Consider the following 22,715-nt stretch of genomic DNA (forward strand, 5'->3'; position numbering starts at 1 on the left):
CAGCTGAATTGCAAACATGGAATGTATTTAATTACAAACATAAGTCAGAGATTTATACAGTTGTTTCAGATGCATTAGTATGCTGAGCAGTATTCAGAAAAAGAAGCTCCTCTACAAGTAAATACCTTGCTACTTTCTTCTATTGCATTTTAACACTTTTCTCTTTTTATTATTAGGCATCTAGCAACAGCCTTTCAGAATCCAGAGGTCTGAGTGCCAGCAATGTGGATTTATCTAGGCAAAGCTTCCTTATTGGTTAATGGCCTTCTGACAGTCACCTAATTCTCAGAACTGAAAAGCCAAAATTTTGGAAAACAGAATGTATGCATTTTTAAGAAGACCATTTTTATTTTACATGGCTGCTCATTCCATGCTTGGAGATCTCAGTAAATATAAAAATAAACTCTAAACCAAGAAAGCATGCTGCTTTTCAAAGTTCCATGATTTTGAAGAATCATTGTAGTCCTTTATGAAGGTACAGCTACACTCTGTACTGTGACCATTTGTCAGGACTTCTGTAAACTGCAATAGAGTTGAGCTGTACTCCAAGGTTGTTTTGCAGCTCACATGGCTTCTCTTTTTTTTCTTATGTTTGGTTCCGAAGTTCAAAGGTCATTTTGGTAATCCTAAGATCATTCCTCTTGGGCATGCTCAAGTAACTTTTCTTTTTAGTCATTCATATGTATTACAAATGCATAACCATTCTATTTACTTTTGTTGGGGGTGGCATTGCCTCATGTTTTCATTAAAAAAAAAAGATGGACATGTTGGGGCTGTTGAAATAAGACTGTTGTTTAAGCCTGTAGTTTGTCCTCAGAACAAAATGAATGGATATGATTAAGCTTGCTTTGCTTAAAAATATATGAATGAAGTTTCTGGAAAAATGCAAAAATATTAATTTGATTTGGCACTGTTATAACGAAGCAATTAAATAACACTTATGTATGATGGGGGGGGGGGGTTGAAGCCTTTAGCATGCCCGTAGATGTGGACTTGCTGAAGATACACATGCCTGTGGAACAGCTTTCACTAAGTCAAATAAGATGTTTTATGCAGGATGAGTGATAATTAATCAGACCCATATTATATAAGGATATTTACTGCAACCACCATAACCCAGTGGAGAAGAACTAGAACCTTGGTACGCTCAGTACTTACAAGAAGTACTGTGAGAGAAGTGGACATTGTTTAGTCTCGTGTAATTAATGGAAGCCTGCTGTAGATCTCTGAAGACTATAAAAAGACTGTTGCAATATTGGAAAGTGAATGTTTAAGTAAAATGAGTAAGTAACACATTCTTGGGGAAAGAAATATTTACAGTTGCTGGCTAGAAAGCCCACTGAAGTCTGTCAAAAAAAAAAAACTTCTGTAAAATGATGAAATGTGAATACTTAAGATGAGTAAGTAATAGCCGAGGAAAGAACTGTTTACATTTGCTGGCAAGGAAACATCCTATGGTTTCAACTTATGTATATATAGGTATAAATTATTAATTTTTGTATAGTATGGGGATTTGTTTACACACCAGGTAGAAATACCTCTTTAAACTTTGAATGAACTTGACTATGTTTGAAGAATGTACTTATAGGAGGCACAGTGACACCTCTGTAGTTAAATAAAAGCCATTAAAAGTACAAATATCCATCAGTGAGTATTGTTTAGTTTGAGTCCATTTTTAGAGAGATTCCCATATGTTTTAATGGGTTTTGAGTAATTTTGAAAGTTGTATATGTAAAACAGTGACGATATAAATCTTATTTATAGGTAAAAAGCTGAATGTAGGGAAATATTACAACTTGCTCAGGTTCTCGCACATCATGCATGCAGTAATATGTAGCATTCAGACCCACTTCCTTGATGTGACTATGCCACTCAACATTTGTAATGAGCTGTCTTGGATGAAAGGGATAAACCAGAAATTGCTTCTTTAGCCTCATATGTCCAGACTTAGCAGGAAACAAGTCTCTCTAAATTTGTTAAAAAATGTCACCCCATGAGCTGTTCTAAATGAATTTCCAAGTGGTAAGACTAACTTCTCTATGCTGTTACATTTACTCAAGGCAGAGCACAGATATGCCCTTAAAATAAATTGGGGTTAGAGTGTGCATATGATTTTATATATTTGCACTTTGTATCAATATTAATTAGCCACTGTGAGTACTTCACGAAAGACTAGTATATAAACTAGAAAACAAATTCTGAAGAACATCTAAAACAGGATATGATTTTTATGAAACAAGGGTTGGAGTTCTCCTTTGGCCCTTCAGGATTTTTCATTTTGCATTTTAGTCCATATTCTTTAGTAGTACTTATGAGTCTGCAGTGAGTGTTCTGTGACCATTAAGGACCACCTCTGAGTTTTGAGCATCAGCCTACCTTTCTTCTAAGCAAACCAAAGCATCCTAGAAGAATGTAGTGCAATCTAGAGATCTGCCCTTCCCAGTTCAGAGATATTGATCTATTGCCCAGCTTGAACAAGTATAAATTGAACTGTTATAGTTGAAACTAATCATGGCAGAATTAAGAAAGCACAGGTAAGGCCATCTCTTTTAAGTCCACATTATTACTATTACTTGATAATTGTTCTGTGGATGTGCTGATGGTACCCAGAATGTTATACTGCTGTCGGGTACTAGGTGCAGACATCTACTGTGGAATAGTAAACATTTTACTGGATAAACGTGTGTCACTCAGAAATGAAACATTAGTTGTAATGTCCAGGTCATTTTTATATCACCTTCATCATTCAGCTGAAAATGTAGTTTAGTGGTGACTGGTATTTCAAAAAAAAGTGAAACGAAAGAACATTGTTGATAACACACAGCCGTCTGTCATTCTGTAAGTGCATTTGTCTGCCTGGGGATGGTAGTAATGAAGTTAATAGTTCTTTACAGTGGTTTTAAGTAATGTTTATGCCATGTGGGTGCACTCAGATGATTGAACTAACAAGATGTAGATATACAAGACCTTTATTGTCATTTGTGTGTTGTTTTGTCACACCAAGATTTATTTCAAACCCACATATATTTTAGCATATTTTAAAGAACACTTGAGAAAGTAGTAACTGAAACTTTAGCACAGAAAAATGTGTCCATGATCGGTTTTCTCCATCATGTGAGTAAAACGTCCAGATGTATAGCAAATTCCTGGTCCAGCAAAAATGTTGCTTCAGGCTCCAAATTAACTTATTTTCCACCCAGAACATCCCACTGTAGACCCACATTTATGCAGTTTTTCTAAAACTTCCCATGAGCTTCCACATTGAGAGTGAAACAAATCTGCCATAGCTCAGAGAATCATAAAATGATCCCATAATGATCTATTGTCCCAGTATGAAGGGATCTCTTTTGCAGCTAGTACACACGAGTACAAGAATACTGTTAAAGAAACAACATTATATATGTAATGCAAAATGCTTAGAAATATACACTCTTTACAATACTAAAATCACATGCAGCATGTGTTACCCCAACTGCTATACAATATACCTACCATAGTTTGACTCACACCCACCACCCCCCCCCCCCCCCGGGTTTGGAGATTAAAACGGGTGGGCTGTGAGACCTGGACAACCCATCCAAATATAGACAAAGTGTTATTAGGAGATAAAATGTCTGGATGGAATGCAGGCCAAAAAAAACCCACAAAAGCCATGTAACTAAGAATACAAATAACCCATACATTGCCAGTGTAGTACAGTGCCAATGTGTCTTGAAAATTAAGCACAGCTTTCTCATTTACTCTTCAAGAGCTGGCCACTACATATGCCTCCCCTGTGGAGCCTCCTCTTGAAAGTCAGGGGTGTTAACTAGATAGATTTTATGGGAATAATGCAAACAATATTCATTTCCTTCTGAAATTCAATACCCAGTTTAGCTGATCCCATGTCTGCCTTGGTAATGAGCTCTATTATCGTATCCTTGTCGTTTTTTTTTTCTTTTACAGCATGTTAAAGCAGTGTTAATTCTTTCCACTAAGTAATATGTAGAACTACAAATTTTGGTAGTCTTTTTTTCTTTCTTTGTCAGATTGTTCCTACTGCTTATAGTCTAGGTTGTGTAATTGTTTACTGTGCTCGGGTAACAGTTCTTCACTGTTTTGTTCAAAGGCCAAGTTAACTTTGTTGCTAAAATCCTTACAACTTACTGCATTTACACTTGTTTTACTTGGGGCTTTCTCTTTTACTGACAAGAGTTAATTTCTGTTTCTTTATCAGTGTCTGTCCTTAGCTTCTTGGTTTGAGTTTCTTATTTGTTACTAGAAATTCTAGCACATTATTTACAAGAAGTGCTATGTCAGGGAGAAGAAACAAAACTTAATTTAGTCATGCTGCAGATTCCATCTTAAAGGGGTCTATATTATATCATCAAACGCTTAAAAAAGCGAACTCTGATTGATAGACCTAATTTAAGTGAAAGCTTACAATCTCGAACTGTCAGATCAGCGATTTTTTTCCCAGGGGAAAAAAATCGCTGATTCAAAACACATACACACAACACAAGCACACCAGGCAAACAGAAATCCACACACATACACCTAAAATCTGATGCCTAACCCTACAATAAACTATGCACACACCACTAACTACCCACTTACCTTAACCCAAACCCTAACCCTAAGGTCCGTCACTATCGCACTCTCACCTCACTCGCTCCCTAACCTAACTCACTTAAATCCACCCTAACCCTCATGTCCACTCAATCGCACACACACCTAACCCGAGCCCTAACCCTAACTCACCTAAATCACCCTAACACTCACATCACAATCGCACACTTACCTGAATCCAACTGGTAATTTTCCACCATAACACTGAAAATACCGAAGCAACAGAAACAGACAACCAAATTCTTTCCCTAGGAAAAAATTTGAGTTTCTGCTACTTCGATATTTTGCAGTTTTGCGAAAATAACTTCGATCAATCAGCGTTCGCTTTTTTAAGCGTTCAAGGATATAATATAGACCCTCTTAAAGATGGATTGTACCATTTTGCTATTTTTTCCCTCATCAATAGGAGTGTAGAACGAGAGAGAATTCAAGCCAGAGAACAGAATCTTCAGCAGAAAATATATTTTTAACTAAGGGCAAGGTCCATCTGAAGTCTAGTTTGGAAGGATAAATGACGGATACAAGTTCAAAGCACAACCATTAAAAAAGCCAGAACTAATCACATCAGTGTACTGAAAGCATAAAAAGTAGCAGAATCTTTGGTAGTGTGTTTTTAGCACTGTGGTATGAAAAATGTACTAATGAATGGAATACATCCCTACTGCTGTTCAATGTAGACACAGGAAATACGCTAGAATTTCTAGTAACAAATACATTCCTTTCAGACTGGTCTGGGATTTCGAGTCTGTAAGAGCATAGTACAGAAACAACTCCAGGAGTAAAGGTGCAATTAAATCACTGCAGAGTGCCTAAAGCTCAAAAAGTACAAGATATTGAAAGAAGGCCTGTAGAAGAGGAAATAATGTAAAAATTTCAAAGCAAGAAGCTATGCTGAACATAGACCCGTTTCTTAATTCAGTACTAATTTAAATCCAGTAGTTGCTGCCCTTCCTCACTGTTAATGGCTGCTACTGCTAGATTAGCCAACATGGTGTCTGCATTTACAGTCTGGCGTGAAACATTTGTAGCAGTTCTGCATTCTGTAGAGGCCCTTTTGTTAAGAACTAAAACTCTGTATTTGTCAGCATCATGGCTATCCAAATGTGAACTTTTCATTACTAAATAACCCATCCTTAAACTATAAAGTGTCTACCATTAAATTACATATTTTAATTCCAACAGAGGATGAGGGAGAGCATTTATGGTTAACCATGTGCTTTCTACTAGACCTGACCAATGAGAAACTGTCTTACAAAATCCAGACCTGCTTGTGTTTGTGGACAAATCCTTTATTCAAAGAGAAGATGGTTCACTCATGGCAGCCTTGTCAGTGTGCATTACTGATCAAATTTTATTAACTGGTAAGCTAATTAGAAATGTGGCAGTACAAGTTGAAGAACTAGTACTATTACTGAAGGTTGCTAATTAGCCAAAAGAATTAATATTTTCTTCAACTCTATAGATATGCATATGATGAAGTGCATGACTTCAGGCCTCTTTGAATGGTGTTGGAAATATTTGACTTAAGTAGGTTTTATGATAAAAATGCATATATTCAGCTACTACTACTAGATTCTGTCCTGCTTCATAAACAAGTAACTGTAACAAAATGTCAACCCAAAAGAATTATTCCATAGGAAATGCATTTGCTATCGTGGCAACTAAACAGATTGCATTATGTTATCTGTTCAGTCTTGTTCTTTCACTCACTTTAGACTGATGTTTCTGTATCATTACAGGAAGTTTTGTCTTTTAAAAAATCAAGTTGAAGATTCTAAAAACATAAGGTGGGTATGTGATGGCTGCTGCCATCCATCAGGCTCACTTTGGCACCATGCCAGTGGAGGTTAGTGTCCCCACTTGTATTTTTACCTAAAATTAACCAGTCCTATCCAGTGCCATCAGTTTTGAGTAAGAACACCATTATTAAGCAGATTGTTACTGATCTGTATGCTCCTTATGTTTCCAAAGTCACTTAGCAAATTGTAAGAACAAGTGAAGTTTGTATAAAGTAAAGTGCATTTCCCTCCATTCAGTCGCTACCAAATCCCTGGGGACTACTTTGTCACAAGCTAGTTTTTGTGTGATCTGTCACAGTGTCAATCTTTTTGTTGTGTTTTATTGCAGACATGTTTTGTGTATAGGCAGAGGTTTACCCATGTTCAAAAAAATGTCACAACAGTAGCAAAAGAAAAAAAAATACTAAAGGAATTTGTTCCTAGGTTTTCTGTCCTTTGATGTATACAGTCTGACAAGATTACCCATTTTTCCATCCAAAACATACAACAGATGTGTTAAATGTCATTGTAAAAATTAATTGTCCATACTACCCCAAGCTACAGGTCTGATCAAACACATGACAAAGACCATAAAAATTTGCTTAGCAAAACTTGTTGAAGAAACTAACATTAAATGAATGTATGCTTTGCCTTTAGTTGTATTTGCACTGCAGTAAGCACTTCCATAGAATATTCTTCCCATACTATCCTGCTGGGATGTCCATTGATGATCACAGCTACAGTATTCTCTACTAGCTTACAACTTGAAAACAGTGAGACGATGTATCTATATTGTAAACATCTACTTCTGTTCTACAGCACTATTATTTTTAAATTATCTCAACCCAAAATCCTAATCCCACTTCTTTCCATGATATCAAACCTGGTGACTAGGTCTACACATTAATTCTCCAGAAAGCATGCTCCCCAGCTCAGATGAGTAGACCCTTTCATGTATATCCTCACAACAGCTACAGTCATTACATGTGAAGGCATACGAACCTGTATCTACATTGTACATAAGAGAACTCCATACTGATGGAGGAGAACCACCAAAAACAGGATCAGAACCATTTAGAGCAACAACTCCAGCAAATGGGCAATGGCAACCTCAGATGACCACAGAATCGGTAGGACTCAAACTAGGAGACGACTTATTGCCACCTGAAACATTTCATGATCCAGTGACAAGCTAGACATCATTACCCAATGAGTGCAGCAATGTAGCATCAGTTTTGGATTCAGTATACGAGTCAAGCAATCAAGCATCACTCATCAGAATCATTACAATTGAAGCTGTAACCTATTTGGATATAATCAGAATCACCAGCAGATGAGACCGTCTATATCCATGTTTGAGGTTTGTTTATAACCATTGTAGCCTCACACATTCCAGCATTATTGAAGCTTTACCATTTTTACTGTTGTCATAATTGCCATTCTGCTGTTGTACTCCTGTTTCTCTTCACATCATACAATGTGTACTATATGCTTTCCTTCCAACACCTTAAAGTGACAATGGCATCCTAAATTAAAGATTTTTTCATCAATTTTAATTGCAGATTGCTGGTTCTGTGCTCACACAGTCTCAGGATATGGGCCTATTCCAGTGATAGCTGTTCCCTGGAATGAAACAGACTATGCAAACTTACAAGGGTATTGCAGTTAAATCATTTCATGTCTGAGGTGAGATGACGAGAGGTGAGATTGAGTTTGCAGGAAAATAGTACAGGTCATTACTATTTTAGAAATTTGGCAGGCAAATCAAAACTGCTTGCAGGGTTCAGTAACTGTACCAGTAAACTGTAGAATTTATCCAGTGGTGAAGAAAACTGCAGTTGCTATTTACTCGGTATATTGGGTGCTGTTTCTGTTATTACCAATCTGGCACCTGTTTTGTGGGTGGAACAAAAGCTTACAGATGGTTTCCAAATAGATAGATTGGACAATTTTCTTACTTCTCATCTGTTTGAAGTTTTGAGTAATTCAACCTTTTAGCTAGTCAAATCATCATAGAAATAATTGCTATGTGAATGGTGGTGTTGCAGAATCAGGTGGCTTTAGCCTTTGTGTGGGCTTTGAGAGGTAGAACGTGTTTCCTTATCTGAGGAAATGTTCCTTTATACCAGATAATGAACATGTCATCCAAAATTATTTAGAATTAATTCAAGAAGTAGCTGAGATGTTGCATGCAAAAAAAGCTGTTAGCTCTTGAGCATAGCTAACAAATTTATTTTTGGATAGGGAGGAAGTATTTTAAAGTTTATTATGTTAATTGCAATTGTTCTTGTAATATTCCTTGTGTTATTTCTGTGCAAATCCTTGATTGCCAGATTTATTGTATCCTTAGTGCAAAACAGCAAATATAGATAAGTTAACAGAGAGAGAGAATATGCTATCAGTCAGAGCTGAAGCAGAAAGTGAAGCAACTATGAAAACGATATGACTGTGTTACTATCACGGTGGCCTGTAGGAGACTATAGACTCCTCAGTTTAGATATTTTGTTTAGAAATGTCAACATTTTTATTTATAGTTTTATTTTATTCAGTCTTAACTTGAATTTGCCAATTCATGGCCCTGTTGTATTATTTTTTGTACGAGGCCTAAATTTTATGCATATAAATATTTTTAAAAATACATATGTAGAACCTGAGGGATATTTTAGGGGTCATTCAGATGTGGTCACAAGATGTTTACAGTTTTTTGTGTATGAATTGGTTTGCTATGCAGTTACAGAAGAATCTTTCTGGTGTTGGGTTACTGTCTTTATTTGCTTGCTTACACACATTTGTTAGCTGGCAGAATCATTTTCTTATTTATTTTATTTTACATTTGTTAACTGGGAAATTCCGACTGGACCAGGTCCATTTTCAATGGAGGCCTGGGGAGAAAAGCTCTGGCATCAAGTTATACAAAATACAATACATACAGCATAATACACAAAATAGGTTACATCATGTATGCTGAGCATAGTAATATAGCAAGAAATTAGTAAAACACTCCAGGTAAGGAATATATAAAACATAGGTAAAAAGACAATGGCAATTACAGTACATCGAGCATACTACACAAAACAGGTTACATCATGTATGCTGAGCATAGTAATATAACAAAAAGTTAATAAAACTCTCCAGGTAAAAGAGGATGTATGACATAAGATAGGAAGAAAATGTTAGTTATAGATTGGTGAGAGTAGAAGATTTGTCAAGTAAGATTCTGCAGTTAAAAGTACTCTTTCAGATGACCACACTTACAGGGGAATCAGAGATCCAGCATGTGATCGGGTGGCAGTTTCGGGAGTTAATAGCAGTGTGGGTAGGGTTATTTCATACAAGGGCATAACCAGTTACTAAGAAGATGTAATTTGAGGGGGGTTTTGAATATGAATGTGGAGGGGGCAGTGGACATGGATAGAGAAAGAGAGTTCCACTTTCTGGCAACACTGTGGGAGTAGAGCGCTTTCTCTGCATTGTTGTTAGCCTTGGTGATGGAGAGGAGAGATTTTTCACTAGATCTTGGGTGTCTATTTGTAGTGTAGACAGTAAGTAGGTTGGATAATGAGAGGGTTTTTTCAGGATATTTGAGAATGTTGTAGGCTGTGCTCAGCTGATGGTAGTTAAATAGCTGTGGTAGCTCAAGCCATTTTAGTTCTTTTAGTGCAGTACAGTATTTTCTGTGGACTTTTAGAAGGATGACCTATAACCATACAAAGAGGAAAAGTGGGACAAAAGTGTACAAAATTCATGGGATTCTGAATCTACTAGACTAGTAGGATATGTAACATATATACATAACTCACTGCAATATGGAAAAGTTTTTTTTTTTTTTTACTATATTTACAGTAAATGGCTAACCTAAATTGTAACATGTACATTATGAATAAAATAGAGTCATTTTATAAGAACATAATTTAAACATCTACTGTTTTGGTAAGTTTATTTGTGCTTTCTGGAATTTATGCATAGAGTTTAGACAATAAAATTGTTGGTGGTGCCTGTGATGGCCTTCTGGACCAGTAATCAAGGAACCTAAATCCTCACCACTGACACTGATGAGGGACGTTCACTTGGAACAAAAGTAGATCCTCACAGTATTTCCAGATGCAGCCCTGCATCAAGCACAATTTTCCCTAAGAGCACACAGGAAACACACTCAGTCTGGGGGCTCGGTTTCCCTCTCTCTCTCCAGGCCCCCCAGTAAGATTCCCCACTGGCATAGCCGAGTGTACAAGCCAAGTCTTCCATGACTCTCTCTCTTTGTGAAACCAATGCTCCATGTCCCTACTCCAAGCAGCTGACACACAAACTCTTTGAGATTTAATTTGCGCGCACACACACACACACACACACACCTGGGAAAGGCTGGCACAGATTTACTTACTCTGCTGCCCTTTGCCCAGACTATAAGGTAGTTACTGCCACCAGACACTCCAAAGCCAGCTAGTCTAAGATTCTTTCAAGGGTAACCAATTATACCGAGTGAAATTAATACTAATACAAATGGTAGTGTTTGACCAATGCAGTAAGGATTTCAGGAGTGGCCACTGTGCCCACAGTGGCACCAAATAAGTATAAGAACTCTCAAAGGTTAAAATATTCTCTTAAAGGCCAGCCACAATGAAAAGTTTAAATATATTTAATAATATATTAATAATAAATAATAAAATAACATGAAAATACTGAAGATCTAGTTACATTAAATAGCATAGTTTCAGTCACAGGAAATATTAAAAATAAAACAAATGGATAGATTCACACAGGTACAGAAAAACAATATTTAACTAATTTCACTATATTTTCCTAAGTAATCTAAACAAGTACTATTCCCTGATTACTTACAAAAGCAAGGGAAGGTGAAGTGGGTGAGAGATCCTTCTATTTTAGGTTCCAAAAACAGTCTGCTATGAGACTTCAGGCTCATCTAATATTAAAATATCATTTTTGTGCTGAATTTCAGAATGACATCACACACATCTGGTCACCTGATTTTGGTTCCCACACAATCCCCTTTACTAGAAGCTCCCAGGATTTAGCACAGATGTGTTACCTTGCACACCTAGAGCTTTGCTAAGATCTGTTGCAGTCTTAAAACAATTTAAAACTTCCACCCTTCCAGAGTAGCAGTTAGCTCACCCAAAGGGACAGTACAGAAGGCTTCCTATTACAGACTTTTGGTATATGGCTGCTTTGAGAGCCATGAGGCATAATCTTTATAGTCTAAATTAAGTAATTTAATTTCAGGATATTTTACCAAGAGTTAACTGGGGCTGAGCTTAACCTCTTCTTTTCCAGTATCCTCTGTTACAATATTAATTTCAACAGTTATAGTACAGGTGTATTTCTTTTTTCTGTACAGCAGGGCCCAATGTGGGTACACTTTTTAACACAAGCAGCTTTACAAATACATTTTCAACACAAGCACCTGTACACAGTTTGATATACAAATTAGGTATAATTCTTTACAAAACTCCAACTAGCTATGTTAGCATATGTTACACATCCACTGCCATAGTTTTCCTGGTATAGCTGGCAATACCTCACATTGTCAGTCTCTCCTCCCTTTGAAGACTTAAGCTAGTTTTTCCAGAGACCCTGGAGAAATGTGGCTTGAGGGACATGAGCCTGTCTGGGAAAACATTAACCCATACCCTGTCTTGAGAACCTGTCTGCATTGGCATTGCTGACCCCACAACAATGTTGCACTGTCATGTCATATGCCTGCAACCCTAGGCTGCACATTAGTAACTTGGCATTTTGCTAGCTGGCTTTATGTAGCCACAGATCCCCGTCAGACTCTTCCTGCCTCCCACTGCAAATACTCAGCACAAGGGCCTTCTTATCATGGTAAGACTTCACCATATTAACACAGTACAGTTTGAGCCCCTGCCAATGGTGTAGCAGTTTTACCATGTAGTTAACATCACTGACCTTCCTTACCACTTTGAAGGGTCCCTCCCAAGCTGCTTGCAGCTTATCGTGTCTTGACAGGAATGAGAACTGTAACCTGCTGTCCCAAAGCATACTCTCGTGCTTGTGCATTCCTGTCATACCAGACCTTTTTCTGCTGTCGGGCTCCTGGGCCAAGCTCATGAACTCCCTAAGTCTAGTCCTAAGGTTTACGACATAGGCCACAACAGACTCCTTGTGGGATTCACAGTCACCCTCCCACTCATCACAAATCAGATCTAAGGGCTCCCTCACCCTATGCCCATACAGCAACTCAAAGGGTGAAAAAAAACTGTGGATTCCTGGGTCCCTCTCTGTATGCAAACAGAAGATGGGGCAAATATTTGCCCCACTCTGTCTTAAACTGATCTGCAAATTCTCATAGCGTGGTCTTTACTGTAGATTTTAACCTCTCCAGAAGACCATTAGTCTGGGGGTGGTAGAGGGTGGTCTTTAGGTACTTCACTTCACAGCACTCCTACAGACAAGACAGCAAGTCTGACGTGAAATCGGCACCTCAGTCAGTATTTCTCTTGGGAAAAGTAACCTGAAAATCTCTTAAAGCATTCACCACCTTCTCTGCCTCAATGGAAGACAGAGCCACTTCCTCAGGATTTTTAGTAGCATAATCTACTACCACCAGGATATATTTCTACCTATGGAACTTGGGATACTCAGAGGACCCACGATTTCCATAGCTACCCTCTGAGACAGCTCCTCAGTCACAAGTAAAGGCATCATAGGAGCCTTGACCTTGTCTCCTGCCTTGCCTACTTTTGGTACTGCTCTCAGGTCCTGCAGTACCCTGTTACATCCCTTGGAAAGACAGGCCAATATAATTTCTGCATAATATGTCTCTTGGTATGCTTTATGCCCATATGACCTGCAAAAGGAATGTCATAGGCTATGGCTAGAAGTGCCAGATGGTAGGCTCTAGGCACTACCAACTGCTGTATTATCTTACCCTCTAGCTTTTCTCATAGATCCACTCCCTATACAGACTCCCCTTTTCCTTGAGGATCAGGTACTTTCCTAGCTTCCTCCTTCAAGCCTCTTAGTCTAGGGTCCGAGAGCTGAGCCTGACTCAGCTATTTGTGACCCTTCCTAGCTCCACTTCTACAGGGAGTCTGGTATCCTGTGACAGTGGTGCCTCACTGTGAGCCTGGGTACTACCACTCAGCTCTGCCCTTGCAATCACTGTGTCCAAGGGAACATCAGTACCTACCAGCAGCTGTGGCTCCTGTTCAGGTTCACTGATACAGGATAGCTCCTTCCCTGAAATAGCCACCTCACTATCCCTAACTTCAGTGTGGGGTCTGTTTGGGTCTCCCTCAGGCTACCAGATCTACATGCCTGTGTCCATGCCTGACTGCATGTAGCTGGATGCACACAAGGTACTGCATTATCAAAATCATTCCCTATCCAAACATCTGCAGGGATATTCTCAAACACACCTACTTGCTAGCTTCCTTTTCCACCCTCCCAGTCAAGGTGAACCCCGGTGAAAGGCATTTGGCATGGGGTCCCTCCCAAAGCTCTTTCTGGAGTTGACTGTTCAAGCAAATACTGCTTTTCTTTAAGCACTGTAGGCTTCACAATGGTTATGTCAGAGGCTGTGTCTGTCATAGCAGTGGCAGATTTTCCATCCACTAAGATAGGATATAAAGTCCAGTGATAGTCTGGTATCTGTGTTGTCTCCAGACAGTTTACCACTGACATACTGTTGTTCCCACTTGCTGGCTCCCCCACCTTGCCTCCATGGACATCTATAAGATGCATGGTCCTACTGCTTACATTTAAAATGTCTAACCCTTGATCCTGGCCATGCACCTGAACTAGTGACTTCCTCTGTTACTGGTGGACTCTGTTGGGGTGGTTTAGGCTGTCCACCATGGGTTCCCTTATACCCATGTGAAGCACTGGGTATCCTGATCTTGTGCAGTGATGCCCTGCTTTCTAAACAGAGATCTTTTTTCCCCAGCTTATCTGCAGAGTTGCTTTCCCGGTCTGCCAACCAGATTGTCATGGCCTCAGGCAAAGTGCTAAGGGCTTAATTCCTTACCAAAAGGTCTGCGAACCCTTCAAAAGTGGTGACATGACACCCACTCACCCACCTATGAAAATAAGTATTTAACTCAGCAATACAATTGCATGCACTTTCGTCTGCCTTGAGTCTATGCTCACGAAACTTTTTCTGTAAGCTTCAGGTGTTAACTTAAAACATTCTAATAAGCATTGTTTGACTTTATCATAATTTAGACAATCAATATTAAACAATTTAAAAACAGCAGTTACAACTTTACCATGGAGTAAAGGGGTCAAGAACTGTACCTAGAGTCCTTGGTCAACATTATACTGCTTACATACTCTTTCAAACATATGAATAAAACTATCAAAATTATCACCTTCTGTAAACCGTGGAAGATGTTTACTGACCTTTATCATTTCTGTGGTTCATTTATTCCCTTCCCTATAACTTCCATGACCCTGACGAAGAGTCAGCATTTCCCTCTCATATTGCACTTCTCATTTTCTTCAGCCTCCAAATGCCACAGTCTCTCTGCTGATTCTAATTCCAAACTTTTAGCCGCCAGTTCAAGTCTCTCTAACTCCAGATGGATTTTTAAATCCTCTGAGGAAAAGTTAAACTGTCCCATTTCTGAGGGCTGCACACCCCTATCACCAGTCTGGTTATCCTCATGGTTGCTGATCTGGACTACAGCTGTGAGTAAGGCTGAAATAATTTCTTCTTTAGTCAGGTTGACATGCACCAGTCCTTTGGCTTTGCACACTTTCTCCAACTGGTTGTTTGTCAGTTTGCCATAATCCTCTGCTAACATCTTTGCCTGCTTTTCCTAAGTAAACTAACAAAATTAAATAAAACTGTTGTGGAAATGAAACTCTATATGTTTACCTTGTGGCTGCTGAAAGTACACACACGCCTTCAGTGGCAAGTGCCTACAGGCTACAGAAGTTCAATTAATATCCACATCACTGTTCACCAATATGTGACGTCCCCCCTCTGGACCAGTAATCAAGGAACCTGAATCCTCTTCTTTGATACTTGTGAGACACATTCACTTGGAATAAAAATAGATTCACACAGTATTTCCAGATGCAGTTCTCTGCATCAAGCATAATTTCCCTTAAGGGCACACACAGAGAAACATACACAGTCCAGGGGCTGGTTTTCCCCTCTGTCCCTCTCCAGGCCCCCAATAAGACTCCCCACTGGCCCAGCTGTAGAATTGAGTCCTCAGGCGAGTGTCCAAGCCAAGTCCTCCACCACTCTCTCTGTGAAACCAGTGCTCTGTGTCCCTGCTCCAGGTAGCTGACACAGGCAGTCTTTGAGATTTGATTTGCATACATACATACATACATACATGCGCACACACACACACCTGGGAAAGGTGGTCACAGATTTACTCACTCTGCTACCCTTTGCCCAGACTATAAGATAGTTACTGACACCAAAGTCAGCTTCTCTAAAGCTCTTATGAGTGTACTGAATTGTACTGAATTAAATTAATACTAATACAAATGATACTGTTTGACCAATACAGTAAGGCTTTCAGGAGTGGTCACAGTGTCAACAAATAAATATAAGTACTCTCAAAGGTTATAATATTCTGTAAAAGATCAGTCACAATTAAAAGTTTAAATATATTTAATAATAAATAATAAAAGAACGTGAAAATATGGAAGATCTATTTACAGTAAACACCAGAGTTTCAATCATAGGAAATATTAAAAACTGAGATGGATAGATTCACACAGATATATAAAAGCAGTACTTAACTAATCTTACTATAGTTTCCTGACTGATCTAAAGAATTATTATTCCCTGGTTACTTACTAAAATAAGGCAAGAGGAAATGGGTGAGAGATCCTTCTATGTCAGGTTCCAAAAAACAGACTACTCTGAGACTTCAGTCTCATCTAGTATTAAACATCATTTTGTGCTGTTCCCACACTATCTCCTTTTCTAGAGGCTGCTAGGATTTAGCACAGATGTTTTACCTTGCACACCTAGAGCTTTGCTAAGATCTGTTGCAGTTTCTGGAAGTCATAAAAAAATTTCAAACTTCCATCCTTCCAGAGTAGCAATTAGTTCACCCCCCAAGGACAAAACAGAAGGCTTCCTAGTATAGACTTTTTGTCCATGGCTGCTTTGAGACCTGTGAGATACAATCTTTATGGCCTAAATTAAGTAATTTAATTTCAGGATATTTTTCTAAGAGTTAGTTGGGGCTGAGCTTAACCTATTCTTTTCCAGTGTCTGTTACAATATTAATTCCAACAGTTCTAATACAGTCTGACATACAGGTGTATTTCTTTGTTTCTGCCCAGCAGGACCCACTGTTCATTTTTTTTTTTAACGCAAGCGGCTTTGCAAATTCATTTTCAACACAAACACCTGTACAAATCAGTTTGATATACAAATGACATAATTATTTACAAAACTCCAGAAAGCTATACTGGCATATGTTAAACATTCACTTCACTACTTCTGGCATAGCTGTCCGTACCTCATATCATCACAGTACCTTGTGTTATATATGCTCCGCAGGTTCTCACAGCTACTTTACCAGCTGAATGGTACGCAAGCCTTAAGAAGTTAGCTCTGTAATTTATTTGGAGAAAAATGCAGACATAGGGTGGCCTGGGAAATGTTAACACTACATCTTGGGAGATTCAGGAATACCACAATTTGAAGTTTAATGAAAAACAACACATCTGAAATGAGACAATTTTTGTAACATCTCCATGAGAGAGTATACAATACTGTGGGGAAAATGTATATGGCTAACTTGGGTGATATTTCAGATGTTTACAGACTGCTTGCTTATTAAAGGATTAATAACAGGGATGGGCTTTCAACATTACTTCCACACAGATGTGGTTTGAGATGTTACCTGTTAGCCATTCTATACATTAAGGCATTATTAAGATGGAATTCAGGAGATTAATTAGCAACCATCTACATGTACTGAGTTTAGAACATATATTAATTAGAGGAAAATGCTATAGTTGTCAGAATCACTTAGTGACCTGACTGAATATCATGGAAGATATCCATATGGTTACACTAGTTGTTTTTAAAACTTAAGTGGAACATAGCCAAAAGAGAAGATAGGCCAGTGTGAGTTATATGGTTAATAGAAACAACGGAAGAGCTTCTTTATCAAAAAGAGCTAATAGGTTATACATTCATGATACCTCTTAGGTTCATGGATGAAAAGATTGGATAAGATAAAAGTATCTTGTGGAAAGACTTACAAGTTCAGATGCCCTGAGAAAAGTGAGGAAAGATAACTTTTAGCTCCTAGGTGCACAGCTAAAATATGAATATACATGTTTACCTTGCAATGCCTACTTAAATGCTTTTGCATATCCTCTGGCTTTCCAGGATTTTCCCTTGCCTCCCCCCCCCCCCTTCTTTGAATTATAATTGTGTTGAGATAAGAGTTAGGTCCCATATTTTGGGGACCTGTAAGAAACTGAAAACAATTAAATAGCATTTGCAAAAAACTTGCAGCAAGATCTGGCCAAACAAGGTGAAATTAACTGCTACTTTATTTTGGACTTGACAATCAAGAAAATTCCTTTCTTTGCTCACTTTAGTTATGTTAGATTCAAATAAGAAATCAACAAAAGTAGAAATGAAAAGAACCTGTATCCAGAGAAGACATTTATGACATTAGGAAAGAAGTCCATAATTTAGAAATGGCTTCTGATAGCCAGAGCATAGAGGACAAAAGTGCTTATCAAATGAACATCCTCCAGCTTGCATGTGTAGGAAATAGCATGGAATGGGTATTTTGATCACTGTCTGCTATTTAGCATGAACAGTTAAGATATAATTTGTCTGTTAGCTATTGTATGTGATGTCTCAGTTTTACCTAAATGTATGCAAGTAACTTTAAAACACATAGTTGTTCAAGTATTTTGTTTGTTTCCTTTCTGTCTTACTGCTTTTTTTTTTTGTTTTGTTGTTGGTATGTGTGTGCTTTTGAATAAAGGTTTGTTCAAAATAAGTTGCAGCATACCTTTGAGCTATCAGTTCCAAATAGTCTTCCCCCTCTTTTCCCAAATACCAATAAGTGTGTTATTTTCAGCAGCTGCATTTATCCAAAACAAGTGCACTTCCTACCAACCCATGGACTACATGTAGGAAATGCAGTGTGTTCCTGGTCCCTGTCTTAGAACTTTAAGTGTTACAGTAAGTACACCACTTTTGCTAGTATACATTTGAGATTATTGAGAAACTTCTTTACAGAAAATTGCTAAGCAGGTGTTATTTATAAGACAGAGAAATGTCATATTTATGCTAATTGATAGCCTTTTCATGGTAATTCTTTAGAACTTTATACTGGTTAAATAAGGCAGATAACCTGTTCTATTGAAAACTGAGTCCATATGTTTTCTCTGATATATATATATATATATATATATATATATATATATATATATATATATATATATAAGCCTCAACTCAAGTGCTTCAGATCAGCTGCTCTTATTGCAACACTTGCAAAACAGAAATCAGCACTTGTCCTAATCTCCTAGACAGCACTATTATTCTCCAAATTTCCTAGACAGCACTATTATAATATAGCAAAAGACCCTCGATCGTCTGCAGGACTTAAGTTCAATTTACTCTTCAAAGCATGTCCAGAGGTCAGCTTTAGGTGTACTCTCCAGTTCATCTAGTGGAAATGGGCATCTTGGGGCAATGTCACAACTGCCTCATGTATACAGACAACCCTCTCTTCTTACCTCTAGACACAAACACTTGTGAGAGATGCAAATACACAGCCAGACTGGAGCCTAAGCGCTCTCAACCCATGACTATAACAGACAGTCAAGAGGATAAGGGACACACTTGCATCACACCACCTGTCACACATGAATCTACAAAACAAGCACTGGCAAAACATACGCATAAATACACAAAAACATATTCGGAGGGACTAGGTACCAATCTGAAAAAGAAACAGTGCCCTCCAAAGCAGACAAGCAAGCAACTTGCGCCCCCAAACACAAGCCAGAAAACACATAATTCACCTCAGCAGTGTGCCTCACAACAGCCCTTAAGGCAAAACACCATATCTAACACGCTAGTAATAGGAGACTCTATAGTAAGGCACACGGATGTTCCACTCACCAGGCTGAACAAGGAGAAGGTTACTGTCAGCTGCCTGTCGGGTGCTCAGATCCGCCACATAACACAAGCACTTAGGTCACTCCAAAACAAGTACAAGTATGACGCTGTCATTGTACATGTTGATGTGAATGATCTAAGACGTACCTCCTTGGACTACATGAAAAGAGACATTGAGGAGCTCTCTGATCATGTAGCCCAAGCTGGTATGACCCTGACCTTGAATAGCATACTACCTTCACCTAGAATTATACCACAATACAAAGACAAAGTTATCAATTTCAACAATTGGCTAAGCTTCTGGTGTCATTCTAAGGGGATCCAGTGTCTGTCTGCCTGGGATGACATGATAAACAAGCCTCGCTGTTTTGCCAGAGATGGGTTGCACCTGTCACCCCTAGATTTTCGAATACTGGCCAAGGCTCTTGCCGTCCCCATAGTGCCTTTTTTAGGCAAGGCTCAAAGGACAAACCAACCACTGTAACCAGCACAGGTAACCAAAAACTAAGGGTAATGCTACTCAACGCCAGAAGTCTCAACCTCAAAATGCACACACTCTAGGCTCTCCTCAGCATGGAGAAAATCGATGTTTGTGCAGTGACGGAAACCTGGTTCAAGGCTGAAGAGAGCACCCCAGCACTACCAGGTTACAATTCATATCATACCTTCCGGCCTCAGTTATCGGATCACAGTACAAAGGGCGGAGGTGTATCCATATTCATCAAGGATACTCATATCTCCAGGTTAGTAGCGCAGCATGATGCCCCAGAGATCATCCATGTGCAACTATCAGCAGGCAAAACCACATTTCAAGTCGTAGCCGGTTATAGATCACCCACCATGTCCCAAGATGCTCACTCTGAATAGAACATGCTGGAGGGATAGATTCCCTTCGCAGAGACATTGGAAAATATGAAGGTCCTACCCAACACCATAATCTTGGGGGATTTCAACTACCCTGGTATAGACTGGGCGAACTACCAATGTTCCAACTGCTATGCCCAGTGATTCATAGAATTTATAAATTCAAATGCCCTTGAACAACTAGTATGTTCCCCCACTAGAGGGGACAACATATTGGATTTAATCATCACAAATATGGGCGCCCATTGTACCACACCCGTTATCACTCCCTCCTTGGTCAGATCCAACCACAAACTGATAACCCTGGACATCCTCACCCCTCCACCTCCCCCAGTCAAAGAAACCATAGTCAAAAACCTTTCCAAAGCAAACTTCAAACTACTTGCATCCGAAGCGGAAAGCTTCACTATTCCCTTGCAGAAGGATAATGATATCCAGGATGCGGAATCCTACACCAAGACACTTTATATGCATCTTCAGGATTGCATGGACCATGCTATCCCAAATAAAACCAAGATTCCTTCCTCAAGCAAGAAGAAACCAGTCTGGTGGACCCCGGCCTTAAGCAACTTTACAATAAAAGGAGGAGACATACAAAAAAAGGCCAAATCTCAAGTAGAAAAATCATCCCTGATCAGCATTAGTAAGAAATTGAGGGCCCTCATCAAGTCAACTAAAGCTAATTTTGAAAAGAAAGTTGCCAAGGATGCCAAGGATAACCATAAGGCCTTCTATGGCTACGTCAAAAACCTCAAATACACCAAAAGAAATAAAATCAGCCAGTAACAAGAGATAAATCCAATGGCAACACAAAAACCTAAATGGCAATGCTCAGGTCTGTTCTGAGCTAGTACAAAATGGAACAAAATATACTGACCCTTCTGACATTGCCAACATCTTGGCTGACAGGTTCAGGGCAAATTTCTCCCCCCCACCACCTACAGGGCTTATTACCATTCCAGGGGATTGTGTAAGTCCAATTATTACTGATACGTTGGTTAACAAGGCTCTATCTAAAGCTAAAAACACTACCTCCATGGGACCAGATGGTGTCCCAGGCTGTGTCATATGCAAGCTCCAAAAGGAATTAACCCCACATCTTAATACCCTGTTCAGTCTCAGCCTCTCCACAGGATATGTGCCCATAGAATGGTGCACGGCAACGGTGGTCCCGCTACACAAGGGTGGGGCCACAACTGACCCTGGGAACTACCGACCAATAAGCCTGACCAGTCTGATCTGTAAGGCTATGGAGTGAATCATTATGGAACTCATAAATGGAGAGATTGGGAACCTCCAGTCGCTGGACCCCACACAGTTTGGCTTCGTCAAGGGCAGGTCATGCCTCCTGAACCTGGTGGATTTCTTTGAGACAGTTACTCAGGCTATAGATAAGGGAAAGGAGGTACACACAGCTTACCTTGACCTTGCTAAAGCATTTGACACCATTCCCCATTCAGATATTATTGATAAGCTCACCAGCCTGAGTATAAACCCTTACGTCCCAAGATGGATCGCAAACTGGCTCTCAGACAGATCCCATAAAGTAAGAATAGCGGGATCTATGTCCAAATCCAGACCAGTAACGAGTGTTGTGCCTCAGGGCTCTGTCCTGGGGCCCCTCCTGTTTGGCATATACTTCGCAGAAGTACAGGCAAGCACGGAAGGGCTATGGCTGACTAAGTTTGCGGACGACTGCAAACTGGGTGCTATAATAGAGTCTCCGGCCGACATGGAGATCCTCCAGAAGGGCCTAAATGAGACTGATGCATGGTGTCAAAGCCATTGTCTCAAGCTAAATGCAAAAAAATGCGTAGTAATCCCTTTGGAAAAAACAGAGTACCCGCAAACTACAACATAGGAGGTAATCCCCTGAAATCTGAAGAAGAAATAAGGGATCTAGGGACCCAAGTAGATAGTCAGCTTTCCTTTGATAACCATGTTGCCAAAGTGGTTAGAAAATCCTTCTATGTGACCCATCTGATCACGAAAGGGTTCACATCAAGATCTAAGGATGTAATGGTGCCCCTCTACTCTTCCCTCATCAGACCCATTATTGAGTACAATGCACCAATTGGAATGTACCTGGCTAGACATCTCCAGCAGCTGGAGAGACTACAGAGGTACCTAACCAAGAGGATTACTGGCCTCAAACAGTTGCCCTATGCAGCACGATTGAAAAAGCTAAGACTGTTCTCTGTTGCATACCACTTTCTCAGAGGTGATCTCTGTCTAACGTACAGAGCCATGTCCAACCCAGAATTGTTGAACATGTTCCATCTTAGCAAAACCATATCTACTCGAGATACACGCTCTAGGGATATAAACCTCAACACAACAATGAGTAGAACATG

General features: G+C 39.3%; 1 protein-coding gene across 1 annotated transcript in view; it reads left to right on the top strand.

Annotated features, from left to right (window-relative positions):
- The window catches only part of KLC2 (kinesin light chain 2), a 1,052,962-nt gene extending 1,051,320 nt beyond the window's left edge, over window positions 1-1,642 (top strand). Inside the window, exon 17 of the mRNA XM_044075888.1 lies at window positions 177-1,642. Within this exon, the coding sequence (XP_043931823.1) occupies window positions 177-260 (84 nt within the window). The 3' untranslated portion in view covers window positions 261-1,642. The remainder of the gene's footprint in view (window positions 1-176) is intronic.
- Window positions 1,643-22,715: the final 21,073 nt, after the last annotated feature.

The sequence above is a fragment of the Protopterus annectens genome, chromosome 6.part1, assembly GCF_019279795.1.
Source record: "Protopterus annectens isolate FY-2018-M chromosome 6.part1, PAN1.0, whole genome shotgun sequence".
In the NCBI taxonomy this organism is placed as follows: domain Eukaryota; kingdom Metazoa; phylum Chordata; order Ceratodontiformes; family Protopteridae; genus Protopterus; species Protopterus annectens.